General features: G+C 34.1%; 3 protein-coding genes across 5 annotated transcripts; 1 reads left to right on the plus strand and 2 right to left on the minus strand.

Moving 5' to 3' along the window:
- On the minus strand, positions 1–6,547 carry LOC132285344 (chromatin assembly factor 1 subunit FAS2). Of its 2 annotated transcripts, none has more exons than XM_059787530.1 (12): positions 6,231–6,547; positions 5,424–5,535; positions 4,151–4,177; positions 3,970–4,042; positions 2,955–3,058; positions 2,657–2,871; positions 2,470–2,566; positions 1,307–1,379; positions 974–1,062; positions 741–879; positions 523–623; positions 1–422 (listed from the first exon to the last, which is right to left on the minus strand). In XM_059787530.1, the coding sequence occupies exons 1-12, from the start codon at positions 6,342–6,344 to the stop codon at positions 217–219; spliced, it is 1,350 nt and encodes a 449-aa protein (XP_059643513.1). In that variant the 5' UTR covers positions 6,345–6,547; the 3' UTR covers positions 1–216. The 2 variants fall into 2 exon arrangements, with proteins under 2 accessions (XP_059643513.1, XP_059643512.1); XM_059787529.1 differs by having other exon boundaries at positions 1–425; positions 6,231–6,543.
- Positions 6,548–10,093: 3,546 nt separating this feature from the next.
- LOC132286347 (pentatricopeptide repeat-containing protein At5g04780, mitochondrial-like) lies at positions 10,094–13,573 on the plus strand. The gene is made up of 3 exons (XM_059788670.1): positions 10,094–12,290; positions 12,397–12,473; positions 13,278–13,573. The coding sequence occupies exon 1, from the start codon at positions 10,646–10,648 to the stop codon at positions 12,110–12,112; it is 1,467 nt and encodes a 488-aa protein (XP_059644653.1). The 5' UTR covers positions 10,094–10,645; the 3' UTR covers positions 12,113–12,290; positions 12,397–12,473; positions 13,278–13,573.
- Positions 13,574–15,042: 1,469 nt separating this feature from the next.
- Positions 15,043–21,978, minus strand: LOC132285348 (protein trichome berefringence-like 7). Of its 2 annotated transcripts, none has more exons than XM_059787533.1 (4): positions 20,635–21,978; positions 17,112–17,270; positions 16,325–16,623; positions 15,043–15,459 (listed from the first exon to the last, which is right to left on the minus strand). In XM_059787533.1, exons 1-3 carry the CDS (start codon positions 21,417–21,419, stop codon positions 16,338–16,340), a joined length of 1,230 nt encoding a protein of 409 aa, XP_059643516.1. In that variant the 5' UTR covers positions 21,420–21,978; the 3' UTR covers positions 15,043–15,459; positions 16,325–16,337. The 2 variants fall into 2 exon arrangements, with proteins under 2 accessions (XP_059643516.1, XP_059643515.1); XM_059787532.1 differs by having other exon boundaries at positions 15,045–15,459; positions 16,325–16,638; positions 20,635–21,976.
- Positions 21,979–25,678: the final 3,700 nt, after the last annotated feature.

Consider the following 25,678-nt stretch of genomic DNA (forward strand, 5'->3'; position numbering starts at 1 on the left):
TGATTTAAAATAGATATATATAAATATACAATGCACCAGCAGTGCTTGTACAATGATCCAAAATAACAGGAATAAACCAATTGACATCAAATTTCACCTCATCTTCAGTTATGGTTGTCTAGAAAACAATAAGTGGCACGATCTAAATAGGCAAAAAGGCTGCATTTATATTTTTTGAAATTGGATTCCTATTGAAATTTATACAGACAATTATAGTCAGTCAATGGCCATTGGAGTAATGCGCCTCTTGGCAGGCTTGTTTGAAATCGGTGTACTCGTTGAACTGGACAATGGTTGTTTCTCCTCAATTTTAACCGCTTCTTTTCCACTATCAGCATCTGGACCATCTTTTGTAGTTGCTTGAAGTGCCAGATCCTTTTTTTCTGCAACAGGGCTCTTATTCTGGGTGTTCATCTCTCTCTCTTCTAACCAGATTGAAACATATAATTTTAAGAAAATTAATTGGAGTAAGATGGGTAAATAAAAAAACTGATAAAATTTACGAAAAGAATAAAAGAAAACCTGATAGGCGAACAGGTGATCCTAGCTCATCTTTATCAAATTCTACAAGAGTACAGTAGCCATCTTGAGAGGACAATGCTAAATACTTGCCAGTAGGTGACCTTCATAACAAACAAGGGCACCCAATCAAAACCCCATCAAAATATGTTGAATCAAAATTAGCGTGGACAATGAGTACACAAGATGTATTCCGCAAACTGTATGAGTGCAAATTATACCATGCAATGTCAGTAATTGCTGCATAGTGAAGTCCAGCTAAGATTGCAATTGGTTGAACACTTTCGGTGTCATAGATGTACAAAGAGTTCAAAGTGACCACTGCAAAAATAAGCCGATAGGGGAGTTTGAAGAATGCAGCTGCACGTCAGAAAAGAAAGTTTAGATTATTGTCACAATAGCCAAACTTGTATAAACATCTCAAGCCAAAAGGTTTCAATTAGCACTAAGATACCTGGATTTGATCCCCGCAGGCTAAAAGCCACAGGACAGAAGCGTACTGCCACAACAGGTTTACTGGCACCAGGGAGAAGTAGAGAAGGCCTGCATATCGGAAAGAATGTGAAAATGAATGGAAAACACCAAATACAATAAATAAATAACCTCCTCCTAGTATGGATTATTTGGCAAATGGCCAGGATATTGTGAAATGGTAGAATAAATTCTTATAGTTGTTTTGTGCACTGGGAAATGAGATTACACTACGAAAATGGACCAGAAATTTATATAAAAAAGTAAATGAAATTCAGTACAACGAAAAAAGGAAACTTGGAAGTTAATTTCTTGCCTTGAAAGATCCTTTCTAGAAAAAACATATGCGGTGTTTACTGTTTCAGAGGCAGGAGTAAATTTATGAGAACCTGCAGTGAAAAAGGTGCTTATATCAGAGGAATTTTATAATTAAAAATGACCTTAGATTTCAGCTGTTAATGAATCATTTCTGCTGAGTTAGAGGTTCCGGGAAGATATGACAACATATTTCACTTGAAGAAAAAACAAATTTGCTAAAATGATCATAATTTTTAAAACTAGCTAAGCCAGCCAAAAATAAACCACTGGACACTTGGACTTGGATTGGCCAAAAAAACAGGCTGCTCACTTCAGTAAATCCTGCAATATACAAGTCTAATTGTTGCCAAAATTTCAAAGCAATACCATGGAATTTGCCGTCTTTGCACATCTACACTAACAGAAAATCACAAAGACGAACAGTAAAATAAAGCTTAGATGGTTCATTCCCCTCCCTTTACCAAGAGAAATTGAGTAAAGTACATCTGAACCACATCAAGAGGGAGGAAACTTCCACATCAGCAATCATGTCAAAGACAATCATATATCATATTCTAAATGTTTTGATCATGTAGAAGGTAGCACAAGATCATTCCTTGGGTACTCAGTGCCCCAAACTTTCAACAGCGAATAATAACCAGTCAAATGTACATTGGTGAGAAATAAATGGGATAATGATCCATGCACAAAGGATATTGATCAATTGGAAATAAATTGGAATGGAGATCTTGACTCCACAGGCCTTGGCACAATCCTATCCCCTGTACATGGATCTGTTTGAACCTTTGATCCAATTCGAACAAATCCAAACCTTACGATTTGGTTCGGTTCTGTGGGTCAATTGTTCTGTTTTGGTTCCGGAATTAGTGGAACTACAAGGATTGGTTCGGTTAATAGTTAAGATGTCTGAAATAGAAAATCAATCTAAACCAAACCGTGATACTTATAAATACATACACACACACATGCACACACACACACATATATATATATATGCCTATATTTGATTGGTTGGTAACACTTGTTACCAATGGCTCAAAACACAATGCCATAAAAAGCAACAGAGAATTCCATGGCTATCATAATATATTTTTTTTATATAACTAATGGAAAGAAAGTAGAAGACTCCCCTGTTTCATATTTAATAATTTTAGATGATACCTGCGGGCACAAGTAAAAATGATCCATCAGGCGACCAGGTTAATCTTCGGAAGAAAGATGGCAATGTTTCATCATGAAATAGATGGCTTTTAGCAGCCTGCATCTCAGACCGTATCTGAAGGTTATTACAAGTTACAGACCTATCTATAATGTACAAAAATGTAAAGAAGGCATACCGGTTTCTAACCTTTGACTCATCTTCCATCTGTGGTTCCACCTTTGTAATTACATGATGACAAACATAATTCATCTTCTCATTGCCCTTTGTTTTAGATTGTGGTTTGTTGACATAAATCCGGCAAGTTCGATCTGAACTGAGTGAAGCAACATACTTAGACAATGGATCCCATGCAACACCTTGAACGTAATGGAAATGACCATCCAAGATCTGATGGACAGAGCCTAAAGACCAGAGACATGACAATCAAAGTATGAACTAAAATTAGATTTTAGCTGATGTTTGATACAGTCATGTTAGTCCTTACCTCTGTTAACATCCCATATAATGCAAGAATTATCAACAGATCCAGAGATGAGAAATGCACCATCAGTGGACCACTCCAGGTCCAACACATCCTTACGGTGAAATCTGACAAAAAAAAGCCAATAATGAGTATAGGACAGAAAGAATACGTTAGTACTTTTCCTATTGTTTTTTTTTTTTTTTTACTTTGACATCTCATATGACGCAATAATTTTTTATGAGTCAGAAACAAGAAATGTGGTATCAGTAAACTGCAGGTCCAACACATCCTTGTGGTGTAAACTGACCAATAAAAATCCATTACAGAGCAGGACTGCTATTATAGTCTCTATTACTACAACAGTTTGCTCAATTTATCACACTTCTACTCTAAAAAAATGCCCAAATTTATCACACTTCTACTCTAAAAAAATGCCCAAGTTCTTCATACTACTGATATAGCTATTATATATTTCTCTCCCACTAATAATTATCCTATGCTAGGTTGGAACCAAAAAAAATTTCCATATGTCCATTACATTTCTGACGCATTTCTTACATGCCAGCCAGATTCCTGCAATGAAAATTTTAATTTTGAAATTTTCATCAAATTCAATCTAGCCCAGCATGTGTTCAGGTCTGTCAAAGAAGTGTTGTGTCTGATTGTTACAGCTCTCTAGATATTGAACTATAAAATAATTGATTTGATCAAGAACCCGTGCCTAACCTCCCAAAACCAACTCTGTGAATTTATAGTTTTTATGATCTATATATCATATTATATCTTAAACAAAAATGAGGTATTAATGTTTTGTTTCATTGAACTTTAATGTATCTCAAGCAGTCAATGGGAGGTTTAAATGTCAAATTGACACTCAATAAATAGGTAGGGTTCATTCAAGTGGCACTGTAGAGGGTTAGGATTCAGATTCAGCTCTTTCTGGCCCACCTCATATTCAACTGTCAGACCCCAACAATGCTCGATGTAGAACCAATTTGCAATAGAACTAGAAGATAATCTAACTAAAAGGCCTTACGATAAAGTTTTGAGGAACTTCCATGCTTGAGCAGCATCGATAGAGTGCAACTTCCATATGATCAGCTCACCTCCTATGTTAAGAAGAACTCAAATTAACAACACATTGTCAAAGTAAACAACAGAAGTTTCAATCATATATTCAATCAGAAGAAGGTGGTTTCCGATGAAAAAATACATACCATCAGCACCAGAGGCAAGTTGTTCTCCTGCATAGTCAAACCAACTTATTACTTCCAAACTCAAGTGAAAAGTAGTACTCAATTCCTTCTGAGAACCAAAAAATAAAATAAGAAGAAAGAAAGAAGCAGTTTTTGTTCTGAAAAAGCTTCCATAACTTTTCTTTTTTTTTTTTTGGTGGGTATGGGGGGATGCTAGCCAAATGATGCAAAAGTTATTCAGAGGACAACAGATTCACTCCCATTGTAATCTGGCAACAATATTGATTAATTTTCCTATCAACCAATTCTTTTAGGCTTGTAAGTTGTAAGCCTACATCATTTGTTCAGCTTTTTATTTATATCCTTCACACAGACCAGATTCACTTTGACAAAATCTTGATCATGGCTTTGGTGAATAAAAGACTATAGATAGCATTAACTCATTGTACCCAAGCTCAGGAGGATTATTTAGATGGTAGATGACAGATGTAAAGCATGTATTTGTAAATAAATTTAAAGCTAGGCAACTGGTATAGTTTTCTTCTTCTTAAAGGTAAACATAAGTTGGGAAAGGTTCAATAAAGATGAGAGATGTCTTTAGAAGTCATTACAGATATGCATATGAATGCAGTACCATGCATGTTTAATCATGACGGGCACTTGCATGCAATAGGATGAAACTTTTAATTGTTTAATTGGAAACAACCAGAGGTATCTGGATCTCCAAAGCTCAACTAGAGATACGCCACACAACAAGCATTTATACAGATATAAAAATCTCTAATGTAGTCCTGTAGTATCTTACATAAAAATTTTATTACATGAAAGGTATTTGGCAATGATAAAATGATGCTTCAAATTCTGAGTACATAACCATTAGAATCTTGTAAAAAAGTATAGCCTTGATCTAAGAAAAAATTAACTTGCACATGGAGTTATTATGCAGATACTGATAGTGCATTTTGAAACCGAGAAATCATCAGCACTGTAATTCACATTGAAACTCCAGATGCCCACAGGAGGGGGAAAAAAAAAAAGAGTATCAAAAGTTCATAACTCACATGATATGTATGCTGTTTGAAGCGGTGAGTGACTAAAACATATTTTTCTTCCATTGTGGTCTTTTTTCATTGATTTACCAACGTAAAGCAGAATGTGAATTACCAGGGAAAAAAAAAAAAGGTAAAGCAGATCATGTTCTACCTGTCCTTGTTCTCAACAAATCATAGCACATTTAGGAGCACAAGTGTGTCAACAAAGCATGTTACATTTGGGAGCATAAGTACATACTTACCAGTAGGAGAGAAGCGAAGAGCATTTACAGCAGAACCATGGTAAGAAAGGCTAGTATGATAAGAAGCTGTAGGGACTTTCTTTTGCTCTTCATCAGAATTTATTAGCCATAGCTGAGCATTTCAGTATTAACACAATCACAATTAGTCCCAAAAAAACGTTCCACTGACAAAAATCACTACTTTAAGCTGCATCAATTAATAGGACATAGGTTAATAAAAGAAAAGAATATAATCCCTGAAGATATTTTGATAGCTACTCATATGAAAACACAATACCATAATTCCATAAATTTAAACTAAAAGGGTCATTACCCAGTGAGGGTCCCCATTAATCGTGGGCGTTGGGATGGTCCCCATTATGCACAAAGTGTCTGCTCTCTGGATTCAAGCCCCCAGCTCGAGCATTTTACCATAGCACCAGACAATTACACAAAGTGACTAATCTCTAGATCCAAACCCCAACTCGATCATTTACCATCGCAACAAGCAATGGCCCAATGATAAATTTAAAAAAAAAAATTCTAAAAATAGCTTCAAAATGATATCGGAAACTAAAGCCACATATCTTCTTTGATTTCTCGAATGGACCCATTAATCATTATAGCCTTTTGACAAAAATTATCACCCTAAAACTCCTGAAATCTAAACTCTTATTATTTCACAGAAAATAATTTAAAACCAGTTGATTTACCAAAAAAAAAAACACAAAGTCATACTTTTAGCAAAAAATAAATAACAAAAAAACAATTTCTTAAACACGAGTATTGTGAATCAGCTGAGGAAGATAAAGCACAGAAAGACAGTACCTTAATGTCGAAGTCGGCACCTCCGGTGGCAAGAATTCCAGAGGGAGAATGGAAATCTAGGGTTAGAACTGGCTTGGTGTCGTGCCAATTGATCTGGACAGTGCCACCCCTCATTGCATTTAGGGTTTGTTTTTCTTCTTTTGGGTAATTATTATTGGTAGTTTGGAAGCTGAAATGGCTAGGGTTTTCTGATGGAGATGAGATAATAAAGGGAAGGGGACTGGGTTTTGGCGGGAAATGACCCAATTGTGGATTTGTAGCCCTCCCTTCCTACAGTCAAGTCTGTCACTAAACAATAGTAGTAATGTAAATACATGCGTTTAAAGTTTACAGAGTAATGTAAAATACAGGTTTTTTTCCCTGCCTCTTCAAAATGGCGAACCATTGGTCGCTATATTTTATCCTCCTAAAAAACAGGCGAAGTCTACAAATTTCAAGTGGGACCATGATTTGCAGTATGAGTGCTGGTGTAACCGATTCTGGTGAATATTAATATAAATTGACCGAATCTATCAATTTATGAAGTTATATAATGGTATACTATTCTTAAAAATAAGTTGCAATGTGTATCAATTGCTAATAAAATTATCACTCTTACTTTTTTTTTTCAGCATTTATTGTACTTTTAAGATGGTTATTGAATCATTGCTCAGAGTTAATTTTAATTTTTGTAGTGGCAAAAAAAGACTTCACACCCATATATATATATACTAGAAAAATGAACGTGCATTGCCCATGAGGAGAAATGCTTGTGAATATTTTAATTTTATTTTTCAAATAGAGTATATACATACATATATATATAAATTCTACTTTTCCTATATATATATATATTCTACTTATCCTTTCTAAAAATTGTCTTAGCAATATAACTTTAAACTAAAACAAATACTAAAAGTTACAGTAATGTTTTTTTTGATCATGTCAACATATTTGAAAAAAAAAAAAAAAAAAAAAAAAAAGTAGTACGTCAACATATGTAGGTTTACTTTTGCTAACCATATATCTAAAAAGGCCGAACTTATAAAATTGTAATAAATTTTTAAATAAAAGGTGTCTAAAATAAATAAAAAAGACGATAAGGCTTTTCAAGAAATTTGTATTGGTATATAACTTTTCTAAAATACGTCTGAAAAAGGATAATAATAAATTTTCAAATATTTTTTAAAATAAATTTCTTTTAGTGTTTTCAATCTAACGGTAATAAAATTCAAAAGTTATTTTTTTCTTTAACAGATTTGAATGTATGTTGTTTTTCATTGAAAAGTTACATATTAATGTTTTCATAAACCACGTGACATTACAATAAGGCTTTGAATCTAACTACCTACTGCTTTTTAATCCCTCTCTGTATACCTCCTATGTTTTTTTCTTTCCAAAAATTCTTCTCTATACAAATTTTTTTTCGCAGTAAAAGAGTTGAATGAAATATTTTTTTATAGTTTTATAACTGTAGGTTTGTATAGTGGTAAAATTTAGAATAGTAGGCTCAATTGAATTTAGGAGTTTTTGAGAAAGAAAAAAAATGACGGATGTTATGAGATGAAAAATGGTGACTTATATAAATGAGTTTGAACACAATCAATGAATGATGTTATGCTGAAATACAACAATGGCGTTGAATAATTATACTCATATAAGGACTCCTACATATCACCGATACCCTGTGTCAACTCCGAATTAATAGTAGAAATTGCTCTAGGCGGTGTCCTTGTGTGTGTTTAGATCTGGGTTTTCTAATGACAAACATATTCTAAAAATTTGTTTCTAGCATGTTTATTCTGTCATATTTTATTTCATAGGTGCTTTATTGTTTCTGTTTTGGAACTCCTTTCCATTTAGTTATTTAATTTGACTTAAATTTTGAATAGAACAATATTTGTTTTTGAGTAAATTACTTTTAAGGTAATTTTGAATTTTATGTCTCTAATCTTATTAATTAATGTTAGGGACAGGAATCTGTTGAAAAATAGTAGAAAGTCACATCTGTTAAAACTGTTTTCATTTTGAATAAATAATAATAATAATACTCATTTTAAATTTTGTTACCGTTGAATTAAAAATACTAAAAAGTCAGAAAGGTATGGAGCTTTGTGAATCCTTTACCATTAACTCACAAAGTAACATCAATATCAATTTTATATCTCCTTTTGAAAGGAAAGCCTTGCCAAGCTTCCGTTATAAAAATTAGCATGAAATTGATCCATATAGATTTTACATCCCAACCATAGAGAGAAAACCTTTTCCACTCTCGCGCGTTCTAATTGCTTGTCCTCTCTAAACATATTCAATTATCATCTTGTTTATCTCTTCCTAAGCACTGTCCTAACTTTCTAACTTATCTATAGAGCTTTGATATATCAGAAAAGTGACGTCTCTTATAATCAAGGTTAAATGAATTCTAACCAACGGATATAACTTTTACAATTATATTATAATTGGTGTTTTAGTTTCACTAAATCACACATAACTAAAACACACATATGGAAGATACGACGTTTCAAGTATTGTATTAAAGGTTTAAAATTTTTAAACCAAAATTTTAAGACTCAGACTGAAAAATAATACATACTTGATAGATGTTGTGGATGATTACCTTTATAGTTTTGACACGATATTCTAATTTCTGCATCCAAAATAATTATTAATTTTTTTTTTAATTCTAAAGAAAAAATGTCAAAAGACTTGGATGTTAAATTTGGCTCAATCTATGCAAAACCAGAAACAATGTTGAAAAATAATAGAACTATTACCTCTCAATGGTGCAACCTAAAAAAGATATAATCATAGGCTAAAAGTAAAAACAAAAGTTGTATGGCTTTTTTTATCAAAAAGGTTAGAAATTGGTTGGTATAGAATTCAAATTAAAACTTACCTTCAAAAAATGAACGAGTGTTGATTAAATTTGATCAAATTTGTACCAAAATTCAAATTGAAACATACCTTCAATAAAAATAAAGCTTGAGTCATGCGCTTCAATCAAATACAAATTTTCTTGAAAATATTTGAAGTTGCAATGGAACATAGAAGAATTTTTTTTTTTAACAATTTATAGGAGAGATAGAATGATAGAGAGAAATCTGAATGTCAACCGCCCATTATATAATCTTGAACCGACGTGTGTGTTTAGACGTCAAAATCTAGCCGAATAGATGTAAAAAAAAAAAAAAAGACGAAAAAAAAGAAAGAAAGAAGTTGCGTTGATTTGATGTTTAATTGAGAGAAACTCCTTTTAAGATAAGAACTCTTTGCCAAAAAAAAAAATAAAAGAAAGGAAAGTAAAATATGGAAAAAGAAAAGTGACGTTACTAAAGAGAAATATTGCAACTCTTTGAAAACGATAAGATATAATGTTTTTGTAAATTAAAGATATTATTTAAAAATGTATATAAAAAATCAAAATTGAATACACTTTTATAGGATATATATATATATATATATATGGAGACTATAACCCTTAACTTTTTACTTTAAAAATGATCAAACAAATTTGTAGTTACATTTATAAAAGAGTATGTAGAGAATAAAAATAATAAATCTTATAAGAAAATATGTGTATCCATCTTTATAGTAAATGATCAACATTACACCAAATAAATAAATAATTAAATAATATTAAACAACAAATTAATAATTTATGGACTGAATTTAATTTATGCAAGTCTGATGATGGTGGGCTCACTATATAATATCTTATGATATACTCATCCCATATAAATTGAATTTAATAAATGTTGACTGTTTTAAAAATTGGTGACATTATATTTCAACCTAGTATGAGGGTCCATAAAACGCGAAAGTCAAAGCCCACTTCCCAATTCAATAAAAAAAAATTTGTAACACCACATTTGAATCTAAAGCAACTTCACACGCGCTTAGAGATAATCCATTGACAAAAGTCACAAAACTCCTCTACTAACATGTTTTTCTAACTGAACTCTGATTTGTTGTGACCAATACCAAAACTCATTTATATTCATTATCAGTTCTCATCTAGATCTTACATCTGACGTGGGACAAGTTGCTCTTTTCTAGGGACATTTCAGTCGCCAACCTGTAGCTGCAAAAAGAAAAAAAAATTGTTGGCCTGTCCCCAACCCGTATGTGCAAAGAGAAAAATTTTGTTGGCCGCGAACATGTTAACACCAAGTTTGTAGCACACAATTTCTCCTATTTTGAAAAGAAATGTCAGAGTTCAAGTTCTCCTCAAACCCTCACATTTCGCCTGGAAAGTATTACTGTGTTTGATATTGACGTTTCTGAATTATCGTTTATCATTTGTTCATTTCCACCCTACATATGCCATATGTTTCTTACAGAACCTCTCCAACTAATAGATATTTTTAATTAATGTCATTTAGTTAAAAAAAAAAACTGGTTTGAGTGAAGGCTTGCTGTAATTTACAATTTTGAAAATGTCAAACACAACGGTCTGGTCTTCTATACTACGCAATTGCGTTCCTCTCTCTGCAGTCTCTCCAGCTAAACAAACCCATGCCCAGATCATTGTTAATGGCCTGCTTCACAACGTTACCCTCCAAACAGATCTCTTGTTAGTCTATTCCAAATGTGGCATTCTCCAAGATGCGCGAAACGTTTTTGACAAAATGTTCAAGAGAAACATGCATTCGTGGAACATCATGATCGCTTCCTATGTTCAGAATTCTTTGTTTTATGATGCCTTGAGCGTTTTCCGTTGGTTTTTGAAAGTGGGTAATCGACCAGATCACTACACATTGCCTCCTGTGTTCAAGGCATGTACGGGTAGGGGAGAGTTTTCATTAGGTGTCATGCTGCATAGTTGGGTGATTAGACTTGGATTTGAAAACTATGTCGTTGTTGGAAGTTCGGTGTTGGATTTTTATTTGAAGTGTAGGCATCTGGATGATGCAAAACGGGTTTTTGTCAACATGTTGTGGAGAGACACGGTTGTTTGGAATTTGATGATTTCTGGGTTTGGAAGGGCTGGTTTTCATGTTGATGCTTTGAATTTTTTTAGGGACATGCTTGGGGATGGAGTGGAGGTGGATGCCATGACTATCCCAAGCATTTTGAATGTCTGTGTAGGTGAAGGAGACTTGATGAGGGGGAAAGAAATTCATGGGCAAGTAGTTAAGAGTTCACTCTTTGATGGAGATGTTGTAATTGGGAATTCTTTGATTGATATGTACGCCAAATGCGGGTGCTTGTGTTTCTCAGAAAAGGTTTTCCTGAACATGTCTCAACTCAATTTGGTGACATGGACCACAATGATATCTTGCTATGGGTTGCACGGGAGGGGAGAGGAATCTTTGGTTCTGTTCAAGGAAATGAGGGACCGTGGATTTGTACCTAACAGTGTCACTCTCACAGCAATATTGGCTAGCTGTAGCCACTCAGGTCTTATAGAACAAGGCCGGAAGATTTTCAACTCAATAGGTTTACTTTATGGGTTTGAACCCACTGTGGAGCACTATGCTTGTATGGTGGACCTCTTGGGCCGCTTTGGGTATCTTGAGGAAGCATTCGAATTGGTAAAGAATATGAAGTTGGTGCCAACAGGAAGTATTTGGGGTGCCCTACTTGCTGGTTGTATAGTGCACAAGAATGTTGTGATAGGAGAAATAGCAGCTCATCACCTTTTTGAATTGGAACCCAGAAACCCTAGCAACTACATAGCCTTGTGTAGTATATATGATTCTCTTGGCATGTGGGATGGCATTTCCAGAACCAGAGCAAAGATGAGAGAATTGGGCTTGGTGAAAACTTCTGGTTGTAGCTGGATTAACGTCTCAGGAAAAGTTCACAAATTCTACCAAGGAGACCTTTCTCCTCCACTAAGTCAGATGATATATGAAACATTGGATGGAATAGTCATGATCATGATGTCAACTGAAGATTGAAGATATAGGAAACACATGTTTGACACTCAATAGCAGAAGCACTGAGGGATGATTATGCTTTTAACCCACAACCAGATTCAAAGGCTGTGAATCATAAAAGCAAGAATTTGTAATCGTACACTGTTTAATAGCTGCACATTGAGGGATGAATTATCTATGTTCATGCACACTTTCTGAGGTCAACTAGTTATGCTATCCATTGTTTTTGTTTCTATTCTTTTTCCTTTCCTTTTGTGAAGAATGAAGTTGATTCAATATTTCACACCTCCTTCGTATAATTTCAGGTTCTATGATACCAACCTCTTCCCTTTCTTGGCATTTGAGAGAGTTTGATGGCCTTTGTCAGTTTGTCTCCTTGAAGGTATGGTTCTCTCATTTCAATTAGCCAATATGGTTTGTTAATTATAAGGATTTTTTTTTTTTGGCTCTCACTGTGCAATATGATTTGACTATTTTAAATTTATTTTACTAGAGTTGCATCTCATTACATGGTTTCACCCACTCCAAAGTTCTTCACCAGACTCTCGACACTTCTCAATTATGGCTAATTTACTAAAATTTTGAAAATGTTAGTATATAAATTCTGTGAATATATCCATGGGAACTCATGCAATATTCTCATCTCATGCATAGTATAATTTATATGTGCATTCTCTAGACGACTTGGTTTGTTCTGGCTGGCTATTTTCTGCTCTAGTATTATATTAATCCTACATACAAGTGAATCAAGTCTAGAAAATCTGTTAAAGAATTAGTGAGAATAGTAATATAAAGTAGAAAGCTTCAAAATTTGTCAGCCATTGTAAATGTTGCGACTGTGTATTCGGCACCCTTTCTATTATTGAGAAAATTAGGACAGCAACATAATGGAATTTTACCAATTGTTAGATAGTGCCATTAAACCATGTGTTAAGGATTGAGCGCATTTGATATAACACTATGACAGACAAGAGCCGTAGTTTTTCAATATGCTCTTCTATGGTTCTATTGAATTTTATAAGATAACGATGCATTCTTATCATTCAACAATCTTCAGCTTATATTGATTTTTTTTTTTTTTTTTCATTTTCGATGGATATTGAGAAGATAAATTTTGTGCTTTGTCTATATCTGACCTGTTTGCTTCTTATACCCATGCATGTAAATAAATGTCAATCAATGCTAGTGGTCAAGATGGTGATGACTTGTCTCCAAAGTGGATGCTGCCATACCCATAGCTTGAGGATGATCTTCTGCAGATCAATGTGTGAACCTCTGCCAACAGTCTCTCTTTCTTGATCTCTTATTTAATACGCATATCCTCATTGATTGATAGTATAATGGCCTGTACTCCATGTGAACGTATGATGGCTTCCTGCACTTCCATATGTTCATCAATTTTTTTTAATTTTTTTTTCTCCTATTTAAAACTAGAACATTTGTATATATCTTCATCAATTTTCCCTATATCAGTTTCTTGAACCATTTTCTTCTCTCTTTGTAATAAAACAACATAGAGCGACTGAGAGGAATTCAAGAAAGAGCAGTCCGCCAAGTGAGACAAAGACAACAACTATGATGGTTGAACGGTGTCCAAGTTGGTGGCATTGGAAAAATATGAGGTGGTGGTGGTGGTGGTGGATTAATAGGATAGGATGGCGGCATTTCAATTGGTGATGGAGGTGCAATTAAATGACTAGATGGTTTTGCTGCTGGAGGTGGTGGTGGAGAAGTGGCAACACTTTTTGGCGGAGGTGGAATTAAGTGGCTAAGTGTGTTTGCTGCTGAATGCTAAGGTGGTGACATTGGTGGTGGTATAATGAGTTGACGGGATGGTGCCACTTTCGGAGGGGATGAGGGATTATGATGTGGACACACTTTTGATGGGGATGGAGAAGTAAAGAGGCACCAGTGGAGGAAAATATGGGAAGTTGTAGTCAATAGTTTTTTTTTGGAAGCCATTTCAATGTGAGAAAGCAAAGAAAGTTGGGGTTTGGTGGAAGAGATGGGCATATAGGATGCGCTATGCCTATTTGTAGTGCTGAGTAAGGGTTGAAATTCTCTATTATGTTGTGACCACTTCTAAGCTTCTAGGGACTTGATTCTCATGATAATTGCAATCCATTGCTTTGATAGTGTTCTGAGATCAGGGAGTCATTCTTCTATATATACACCTGTGATGCAAGTCTTATCTGGAAACCCAAAGTATTTCAATATTGAGAAATTAACAGCAATTGCGATTATCTTTGACCGTTCTTTTCTAGTTTGTTTGATCATCCAAAAGTGCAAACATTGGCCGGTATTAGATTAAAAGAAGGCGGATTGTCTCAATTTGGTGTAAAGATTCAAATGGCATAATAGATCGATAAGCAAATTGCGTTGCTGTGTTTTGGTAATGTGCATTTAGAACATATGTCATCCTCTACATTGATGATTGTTTGTGTTCTACATTACCTCATTAATATTCCAATTGTCAATTGTATGTTTATGTTCTACATTAGTTCTTAATCACATCTTAGTTACAAATTATCTAAGAATAGGGATGGATTTAGCCTACTGACAAGAGAAGTCAAGGTACATTACACAAATGTACCTTCTTTGGGTTAGGGTGAAACATAATGTTAGTATTGTATTACAACGAATGGATGGACCTGAAAAATTAAGAAGGAAAAACACTGAAAACTGTAGAGGTACTAGAGCAACCTTATGCAATGTTGTTAAACCTCCATGTCATGTTCATCACTTTTATATATCACATATCATAAATTAATTATTTAAGAGAAGCAGGTAGGAATCCAAAAGGTTTTAGAATTATATATATATATATATATTAGCAATGACTTTTGATTTATACTAATGAATTACTTGTATTATTGGAAGCCATGGAAGAGAAACACCAATAAAATGCAGAAATGAGTCATTTTCATAACAGAACTGTATTTTTGGAACAGCAAAAGGGCAGAAGAAAAGCAAGTACAACAGTGAATTCCCTGTTTTTTATGTACTGTTTCTGTTGTGAACAAAAATTGCATTAGAAAATGAATATAAATGAACAAAAAAACAAATGTTGCGCCTCAGAGGGCAAATTTCAGGCCCCTTTCTCATGAAAAGAAAAGAATTGCGTAGTCATTACTTAAACTTTGATTAATGAACAACACCTCAGAGGGCAAATTTCAGACCCCAAAAAAATAAAAAAATGGCAATTTCCGTTACAAAGTTGTTTAATCTCAACAGTACTGGGAACCTCGGTTAGCAATTTGCTGCTATCTTGAAAATTGCAGAATATTTTGGCTGCTGCCAGAGGAAAAGAATTTTACTTGATTAAAACGTACAATGTAGGTCGTATGTCACCCAGCAGCTTGACGAATCTGCACCAAGTAAAAAAGAAATAGTTCAACAAACAGCTCTTACAAGTAACATAACAAAATTTAAGGTTTATCTTTGACCTTTAACTACTGCTATTGCTATTCAATGGAAGACACCATCAGGTAGTATGTATAGAAGTCTTGGGTATGAAGGAGTATCTCAGAAGACCTCATGTTAAACCACACAAGATATGATTGGAGTAGAAGGAAATGCGGTTGGGAGGAGTTAAATATATAGAACGAAGGACAAGACACTCGGCCAAGAAAATTCAGTACGTGCAACAAAAACCAAATAATGAACAAGCTGTAGGTGCTACAAGATAACAAAAGGCAAAATAGAACATGGAAGGATTAAAATTGCAAGTTGGAAAACTAGAATGTTGGCATATATGGCAATATCGTGGATGGGAATGTTAGGGTTCATACTTCGAAGGGTTATTAGCCCCCAAGAAAGAAAAAAGATCCCAAAATATTATTATGAGGCTTTATCTGGTGCATTTTTTTGTTAAACTAAACACAACCAAAACCAAGTCATGTTTATAATGGTTCACTCAAGCACAGAGAGAGGAAGAGTATTACAAAGAAAAATACTTCTGTCTGAATCAGGTTAGAGAATTTAACTCGTACTCCATGGTGTGATATGTTCAACAGCAATTATGCCCAACACATTAGTCTCATTAAATGTCAAGGTGCACTTTGCTATTCACTTAATAAAATTCAGAAACTATAATTATTATTATTAATTTTTTTCCTAGTTGAAACAATAATTAGTTGAGCATAGCCAACAGATTCATTCCACATCACGAAGAGATAGAGATTTCTCAAAACCTGGGCAATAACAATTATGCTGCAAGTGAATAAGACTTACTTGATGCCTGCATTCATCGGAGTAGTGGATGCTTATTGTTTGCTAGCAGATATGAGAGGACAATTTCATTCCATGCATCAGGTACTCCAGGTAGACACCAGTGGCTACAATCAGACACAGATGTATTGCCACTCCAGGTACCCACATGTGCATCACTTCTGAAAGCTGACATGTAAGTTATATGCAGAACAGTAACAGGAACTGTCATATTCTTTACCACGTCCAATATGCTGTCTGAAAATAGGTTTTGGTCCCTCCCTCTGATTTCTGACTCAGGTTGATCGGTCACTTTGCATAACCTAAGAGCTGGATTACTGATGCAAAAGCGAAGCACGTTTACTAGTTTTGTTGATACAGGCGAATATGTAATTTAAGATGGATCCCAGCAGCAAGAGAGAGAGAATAAAAAAGTAACAGAATAAAAACAAGAAAAAGAATAAAAGTTGGAAGCAAAATGAGACACTCAAACACATTGTTCAACTAGGTAAATAAAATCCTGAATTATCAACCAATGCTGCAAGCCTGCAACTCAAAAACACTTCTGAGTTGGAATAAAGATAATAGGCTTATGATGACACGGAAATCAGTAAGAACAAGTAAAACTAGGTACAACAAGGAGAAGTCACACTTATGTCTTCAAAGGTATAGTAATTTCTATGCAATTATTTGAACCGGAACAGAGCATTGTGGCAACGCTGCAACAGTATATATCCAACGCACCTATCCAAAAAATAAATAAACAAATAAAAATGAAATTCAATGCAATGACTAATTGCTGAGAGGGTACCTCCAATGAGATGGCTCAAAAGTTCGAAAGAAGACATATGTTCTATTTGTGTCAATCATGGTCTGAACCCAAGATGCCCAAGTGACCAGTGCCGTTCTGAAGGCAGTAGCAATTGACATTCCAAGCTCCAGAGAATTACCAACCTGGAAATAGCATCCCCTACAGAAAACATGATTTAGAAGCCCACTTAACATGTGCCTAAGATTGATAAGATTGTTTCTCTGAAAATAAAAAATAGAACAGAGAAGTTCACAAGTTTCCAATTCTTTTCAAGTCTACTGGAGATGTTAGAGGATTTAAATATTCAAGTCACACCCTCTCTAACAGCTTAAACTTTTAGAGCAGATGGTAGTTAACAGGAGACAATATATTCAGTAATTGTTTGTAGAGAAATGAAAAACATGCAAATATAACAATCCTACCTTTTTTGGGACACATAGCTACTAAAATTGGATTCTGTAAGCTCTAACTCTAATTATGGCATGATAATGTAAGCATCAAATCTATATGTTACATAACTGTTTGAAATGTATGAATTGCACAAAGAAACCATCATTTGTCGGGGAAGGTTAAAACCAGAAGATTACTAGGTTCTTGGAGAATCCTTACCAAGGATTAACGTGTCCTAGTCTATTTTAGCCAACAGAAGATAGTGTTGAACAGTTTAAAATACTGCATATGGAACTTACATTCAACTATTTTAGTTTTTTGCAAAAAAGACGTCTTCCTGTTTGCACAAAGCATTCATTATTTATGGGCAAAGGCTAAAACCTGCAAACTAAGGATTTGTTTATTAGGTTAGTTTTTTGTAAAAAAGACCACATGCTCTTCCTCATGTTCTTCATATTAATTCTTTTAGATTTATGTGAAGAGGACCATATGTTCCATTAAAGACCATATCTTCTTTTCTCCGTGGGGTGAGGTGGGGAGCAAGACAAAACAAGAAAGAGAAACAAAACAAATAAAACTAGCTCTTAATATTCAACCCCGAGTCACACTTTTAGAAGAAAGAAAAGAGCCCTACTGTTTTTTATTTGGCTACCACATGCAGGATAGGCATGAGAATCTTTTTTACAAATGTTTCTTAGTGACCATAATGATGTTCTATGGCATGAGTATACTTATGATGCAGCTACCTGCAGCAATAGGGTGTCCATAGACTTGTGGTGCATTGTAGTATACAGTCAATAAAGAAGACACCATTCAAAGCACAAAGCTTTGGACATATGTGACATGGGAACTGCAACAGTAGTTTAGATCTCATCGCGGTCTTTATTTCTTGCATACTACTTGAAATTATTACTGTTCTAAGTTCAATGGGGGTTCTAATATGCTACTATTTTTATTAATATGTTCTGTATTTCCTGTAAAAAAAATTATTTTTTATTCATACGTTTATATTTAGAATAGGGGTTCTAAATATGCTACGGGGCAGCGGGCAGGTGCTGAGAGATTAATTCTTTTAAAGCTAAAGAGTTCAAAACTCCCAAGGGATTAGAGTAAAGAAGTTGAACTAAGATAGCGCTCACCCAGCACATAGCATGATGAAGGGTTGTGTCTTGGCATGAATTTTTTTTTTTTTTCTTAGTTGGTATTCACACACACATGCCTCCACCGAGGCTCGAACTCTTGACCTCCCTTTGGAAGTAGGGGTCTGGTATTGCTGGACCACTGGCCCGTTGGTTCTTGGCACGATTTCTGCAAATACCTCTGCCTGGATTCTTGAGTGGACAACTTTATTAATTTTCCCATCCATATGGAGGATCCAAGAATGCTGAGATGAATGATACATGTATCAAGAGGCGGTTACTTCCAAGTCTACACCAACTATGAATGCCAAAGAAGGCCCACCTTTTGATTCAGAAATAAAGAACTGGAAACTTTAGTTCTATTTATGATGAAACTCAAATTAGCATATCACTCTTCAAGACTCTCTTTCGTTCCTTTCATCTCATATTCGTCTTTTTTAAAACTTGAAGTACCTTACTAGTTCCCCAAAAAAATTGTCATTCTTTTCATCCCAAATCCCCCGTATAGTAGGGAAGAGACACACTATCACAAAATTTTATCCTCAGCCTTCAAAACCTGGAAAGTTTGAATTCATAAGCGAGCGTATGTCCTTGGGGGAAGGATCGAACTAACATTAGACATTCCCAACTGCAACTTACAGTTTCATTGTTCCCTGTAAGACATTCACCACAAGCTTACAACATTTTAATTTACCAGCTTAAATATAAAGTAAATGCTTGGAAAACCTTCATTTATTGGGTGCATAATAGGGATTCACTTCTTCTGAAGCCACAATTCAGGAAAAGACCTCGACTCCAAAGGGGAATATTTGTGCCAAAAACACCGTGGGAAAGGACAATAAAAGAGAGAGACCCAAGCGAAGAAGAGCATGAACAATCCATTTACCAGAAAATCAAGTGAAGGAAGATTTTATTGATGAGTTCTAGAAGAGATGAAAACTTATCATTGCTAACTTCACCAGCAAAAAAGTTCTGAAGCAATCCTAAATAAGAAAGACTGTGAAGATTACCTGTAGATCTATTATGTAACTGTTTACAGCAAGCATCCAAGTAAACAAAACTTCACAAGAACAATCTCACTGCCAAAGGTCTTCTCAAAACCCAATTGGACTACCAACCAAAACAAGTAGTGTAGAGTAAGAAAAAGACTTTTGTGAGTCACCCTGCAAGCTCTTCTACCCTTTTTCTTTTCTTTTCCTTTCTTTAACTTTCTTGCTAGATTAAAATCCAGCCATAACAATATTGCAAAAAGAGCTCTGGTCCTCAAAACCACGTTGTCAATGACCAAATTGCAAAGAAGTATGCAACTCACTTGTAGCATTTTTAATAAAATGCTCGACTTGACTTGTGGTGGCCATATGTGCAAATATTAAATTTCTAGAGAAAGGAAGGTTGGACACTTTAGGTTTGTCCAACTTGATTCCAGGATTTTTTGCGCTGCATAATTTATGTGTTGGGAGTGTCTCAGCTAAATGTCCAAAAAAATGAAATTTACTTAACTATGGTTACATCCATGAGGAGTCAAAAAAAAGTTTCTAGAAATCTCCATGACATGTCAATGTCTTCTACGTGTTTGAAACTGACACAACACATTTGTATAAGTCTTCTCCTTGTGTGAAAAATTATGTGCAAAATTTTCCACTTCAAAATAAATTAACTGTCACAGAAAAAGAGTAATATTTGTTCTGTATTAGAATTGTGATCACATTTTTGTAAAATCGCATTTCAGTTCCTAATTCAACTAAAAGAAGGAAAAACAAACAAAATCTAGAGGACCAAGTCTCAATAAGGTTGAGAATGTTTTAATGACAAAACATGTAAAAGAATGAAGGAATTGGTTTGCTACACCATTAACATTTATGAGGAGGTAAGTGTACACACGCAAACAGTAATTGGTTTGCTACATTTATGAGGAGGTAAGTCTATACATGCAATAACTTTCAAATAAAATGTATATGGTTCAATGTTTTATATATAGAAACAAGAGAACTTACGTTTCAAAAAGCTTCCCCGGCACCCACCATTGTCCGGAGTTGAATATAAGAACATCCGAATCAACCCACTTGTTGCTAATATCATCCAATTTGTCCAATCTAAGTGCTGATCTAACCCTCCTTGGACCATTTTCAGGAGCCCAATTGTGTTGCACAAGAAACACTGATCTGAAAAACTCAACAGTGAAATTAAAGGAACTGAACCTCACACCCAAGAACCTAATTTGTTTTGTTATCTTATTCCCATTAACTTCATAAACACTCCTCTTATCCTCGACCCCAGTCATAAGAAAACAAATCAAAGACTCCCACTGTGTTCTACTCATTGAATCACCAACAAAAACAATCCTTTTGCTTCGAAGCATTTCCAAAACACTCTGCACATTGAATCTTGGAATGTCACAATTCTTGGGCTTCCATCTCCACTTAATGTAATCTTCATCCCTCCGTCCGTTGCCCAAGCAATCGAATCCTTGCTCTGCAAAAGGGCATTCTGATGCATTGTACAATGGGTATCTGTCATCCAATACCCAACTTCCATCAAACACATTGCAGGCATCCCAAGAACCATCGGATTCGGAAACATAATACCCATGAAAGGAACGAGCTAAATTGGGGAGGACATATATGTACCCACCACCTAAGGCCAAAGAGAAGGAAACCACAGACCCAATGACGATGAGCACAATAAACAATCTTGAACAGCTATTTCGATTCACTCTTGGGCTGCTCAAACTCGAAACCCTACGGTTGAAGGACACGCTTCTATTGAAATTGTTCATCATATCTATAACTCATACCACCAAGATTCAGAGAAAAAGATCCGCATTGTATGAACACTTATGCAATCAATTTATATCGAAGAATCGATACAAGAACAACCAACCTATAGTTATTATACCAAAATCAGTTCAAATCAATGTGGACCGAGTCGAAGAGAGTCTCAAATAATCAGAAAAAATAGTCCCAGTAAAAGAATTTGAGAGAAATATACAAATAATTAGTGCGTAGACCATTAAATTTAAAGCTCAGAAGCAAAGGTACATGTAATCAACCATGGGTTTTCGTTGCAGAGGATCAGAGATTGAGAGTTGAACAAATCGCGTTGGTGGGTTTGAGAGGTTTGAAATGGAGGACATGGGAGCAGCACCTGCAAACAAGAAAAAGCCTGGGCATTTTGGTAAATCTGTACGTAATACAGTAATCATATATATTTTTTTTTTTAAGAAAAAAAAGTTGAAAAGAGAGACAAATAAATTAATGGTTGATTTATTATTGATATAAAAAAAGGATTTTATTTTATTTTTTTCTTTTTCTGACCATGGTTGTCGGCATTCTTAGGTTACCCAAAATCCACCTACGAACATTTCAAAAACTTTAAATAAAATTTTAATTAATCTTTGGTCTCATAAATCAATGTCCACCTTTCTATTTTTGGTGATCCTAAAATAAATATTCCCATTTTTATTTTTGATGGGAAGATTTTTTATCGTTCTAAAATAAATGTCTTACTTAAAAAGGAGTTATTATTATTATTATTAATTTTTTTGTAACATTACCAATATAACTATATTGTTTTGACCTTATAAAAAAATAAACATCACATATTTGTGGACCCACTACGAATATCAATACAATAAAAAAAAATATTAAAATTTGTGATTTTAAAAAGTTATATTCTCAAAAAGAGATATTTATTTTGAACGGATGCAGTAAATAACATATGTAAAAAGACAATTTAAAAAATAAACACTTTTGTAATTAATTGTTATTTTAACAAATCGGGTGATTTATTATTTTGGAAGAAAAAGTAATATTTTTTTCTTGGTCAATAATAGAATTTAAATTAAGTATCAATTGCATATTCAAATCCTCTCCAAATAAATAATGTCATTTGTACTTTGAATATAACAGTATCACTTTAAACGATAAATTTACTATTTTTATTTTTGATGAGTTTAAATTAATAAAATTTTACTACTACAGTGTTGAAATTCACATTCAATGTTGATTTCATATTATATATATATATATATATATATATATATATATATATAATATCCTACCTTCATGCATGTCTAGTCACAAAATAAAATAATATAAATTTAAAGAATTTTCAAAATAAATTAGAGAATTTACAATTATTCATACATATTTTTACAAATTTTTATCCATCAAAAATCAAAAACAATAATAATTGTTATATATATATATATGGGGTGTCCCACACTATTAATGAAAAATTTGGAAGGAATGAAATTAGTAGCGTGGTCCGCTATTGAGATAATTTGATGCGCATGTTTGAATTATGTGTATAATTTCATTATCTATATAATGTTGTAGGTGTGAACACATAAATACATACAAACAAGTTGTTTCCTTAGCTTGCTTTGTAAGTTTGGCTTATAGCCTATATATATATATATATATATATATATATATATATATATTGGTGTGTATATTCGATATGTATATTCTGTCCTTTTTCTTAACTTTGTTTTGATATTTTTGTTTATGTTAATTAATTTATATAACAATAATAAAATTATTCAAAATATTTTTTTTCCCTTTAAAATAGGTTGGTGGGTCTGACGGTTTGACCCGGACCATTTTATCCAATCCATATTTAACCCATTATAAACAGATTAAATATGGATCACAACTCATATTGACCCGCTCACATTTGACCCTGTCCAAACCCAACCCAACCTACCCGTTGTCACCCCTAACTAAAACACAGATCATTCCAACTAAATGTTGTTTCCAACTAAATTTTGTTTATGTACAAATTATAATACAACTTCATGAGTCATGTAATAGGCCCCCTTTATTTGTTTAGTTTTGGAATTAAAAATTAGAAAATAGTTCAAATTTTATATGCTTAATTCTTATCTTAAGATTGAGTTTAAAAAATGTATGAATATATTGACAGAACTATCTTTAATTTGTAGTTTTTTTATAGTTGTTCTTGAAACTATACAAGCCCTAGCGCATATATATATATACACACAGAGAGTCTATGAATCTGGTCAAAACAAGTCAAAGGAAAATTAAGGATTAATTATTTCCATTGGTGAAAAACTGAAAATATTTCCATTGGTGAAAAACTGAAAATAAATTTTTCGTAGACGACTGGATGACAAAATCGTATGTTGATAGTAAAAGGCAAGTGTAAAAAATTTCGTTGTACTATCACCTGAACTAGTAAAAATCAACCCTCATCTATACAAAATGTTACAAAAAGGACCCTTTTGATTATCGGATTAGATTTTTCGTCGTCCGTTGATTCAAGCGCCTATGTATTTTCAAATAATGCCCAAATTATCCTTTTGAATGACTATCATACCCCAGACAAAAGTACAAGAAAAAAAAAATCCTAAACTATCAAGAAAGTGAAAAAATAACCTACAACTATCCCGGATTGCAAATCAAACTCTGAACTAACTGTGATACCCTTCGAATCCGAGATATGGGTTGATCAGGTCCAAGCCCAAACTCAAGGGATATCAAATAATAAAAGTATTTAACAAGTATTGAATACAAAAGATAAATGACTAAGAATAAATAAAAGAGCGGAAAGAGAAACTAAATAATAAATCCTTAAGTTAAATAATAAATAATACTCCAAATGAAAAATATCCAAAACCTCCGATATCATTACAACTCGGGAATCCATCTAGTGGACCCCTAATAATATCCCAATTGGAAGAAAGAAAAAAATGAAAAGAAGATAACATAGATAAAACCCTACATCAGGTCGATAGAGTGATGATGACTGTCTCTGCTCGGCACGATCAAGCTCTAAGACTGGAACTGTCGAACACCTGAAAAATAATAGTGGGTCAGGCCCACGAATAAGTTTTACTCTACTACAATCCAAGCAGAGATCCGATACACGTATGCACCATAGTCAACTCAATAATGTTAAATAGTCCGTACACACACACACACACACACACACACACACACACACTAGAGGAACCTCACTAGACTATAGGGTTATCTCAACCTGAATAGTAAGTAACATGCAAAACGCATATATAGTGGCATAAGTACCAAGACCTACCAGGGTACACAACTGCACCTATATCTAGCTACACATCCTGGCGATATACACACCCTAACCATGATCCTGAGACTCAAGCTCATATCACGGCACCATAATTATATATATATAATCCGTATAATAAAATGTCATCCATCTAATAAGTGGTCTGACATGAATAGGTAGGACTTAACATATTAGTTAATCCGTCCCTAATAAATTCAAGTAAGCAGGACCTAACTTCTTTAGTTAATCTATCCCTAGAATGCCACCATCCCATATTGGTGCATTAACCCATACAAAGATGCATACAATTATAAATAGATCCATTGATCTCATATAGACATGATACAAAACATAAGTACAATCCTTGCATATTTTTTAGCAATAATAAAAATCTAGATAGCATGTATATAATTTGTTTTATACAAATTATCAGGCATCTCAAATAGACTACATAACATCCACAACATGATTAAACTATTTCAATTTAGTTGATTGATTTAAAACAGTTTAAAACAATATCCATAAATTTACTATTATGTTAATTATATTATTGTATATTACAATAATATACAATAATATTATTGTATATTATGCATTCCAATTAATTGTTGGGTTCAATAAATTCATTAAAATCATTTAAACAGACCCAACCGTCCTTAGGTACCAACCCCTATGCCAAAGACCTACACTGGACAACACAGGCGACAGTTACAAGAACCGGTCGACTGGTTTCCTCCAAGCGTCGACCGGTTTAAGCAAATCGGTCGACCGAATCACCCAAGTGTCGACCGGTTTGTACAAACCGGTCGACCGAAAACCTTAGACGTCGACCGGTTCCTGGGAATCGGTCGACTGATTCCCAAATTGGTCAACGTGTCCCTGCGGCTATTCGTCTTCTTCAGCTCCGGCGACTCCGTCTTCCTCCGTTAAAGGTTGAAGGCTACTGTTTTAAGTCCCAATCAACCCTAAACATTATTCTAGTCCTTTATGCAT

Source organism: Cornus florida, unplaced genomic scaffold (assembly GCF_030987335.1).
Source record: "Cornus florida cultivar Cherokee Brave unplaced genomic scaffold, ASM3098733v1 CherokeeBrave_3.0.0_Hap2_Chr11, whole genome shotgun sequence".
NCBI classification, from domain to species: Eukaryota; Viridiplantae; Streptophyta; class Magnoliopsida; order Cornales; family Cornaceae; genus Cornus; species Cornus florida.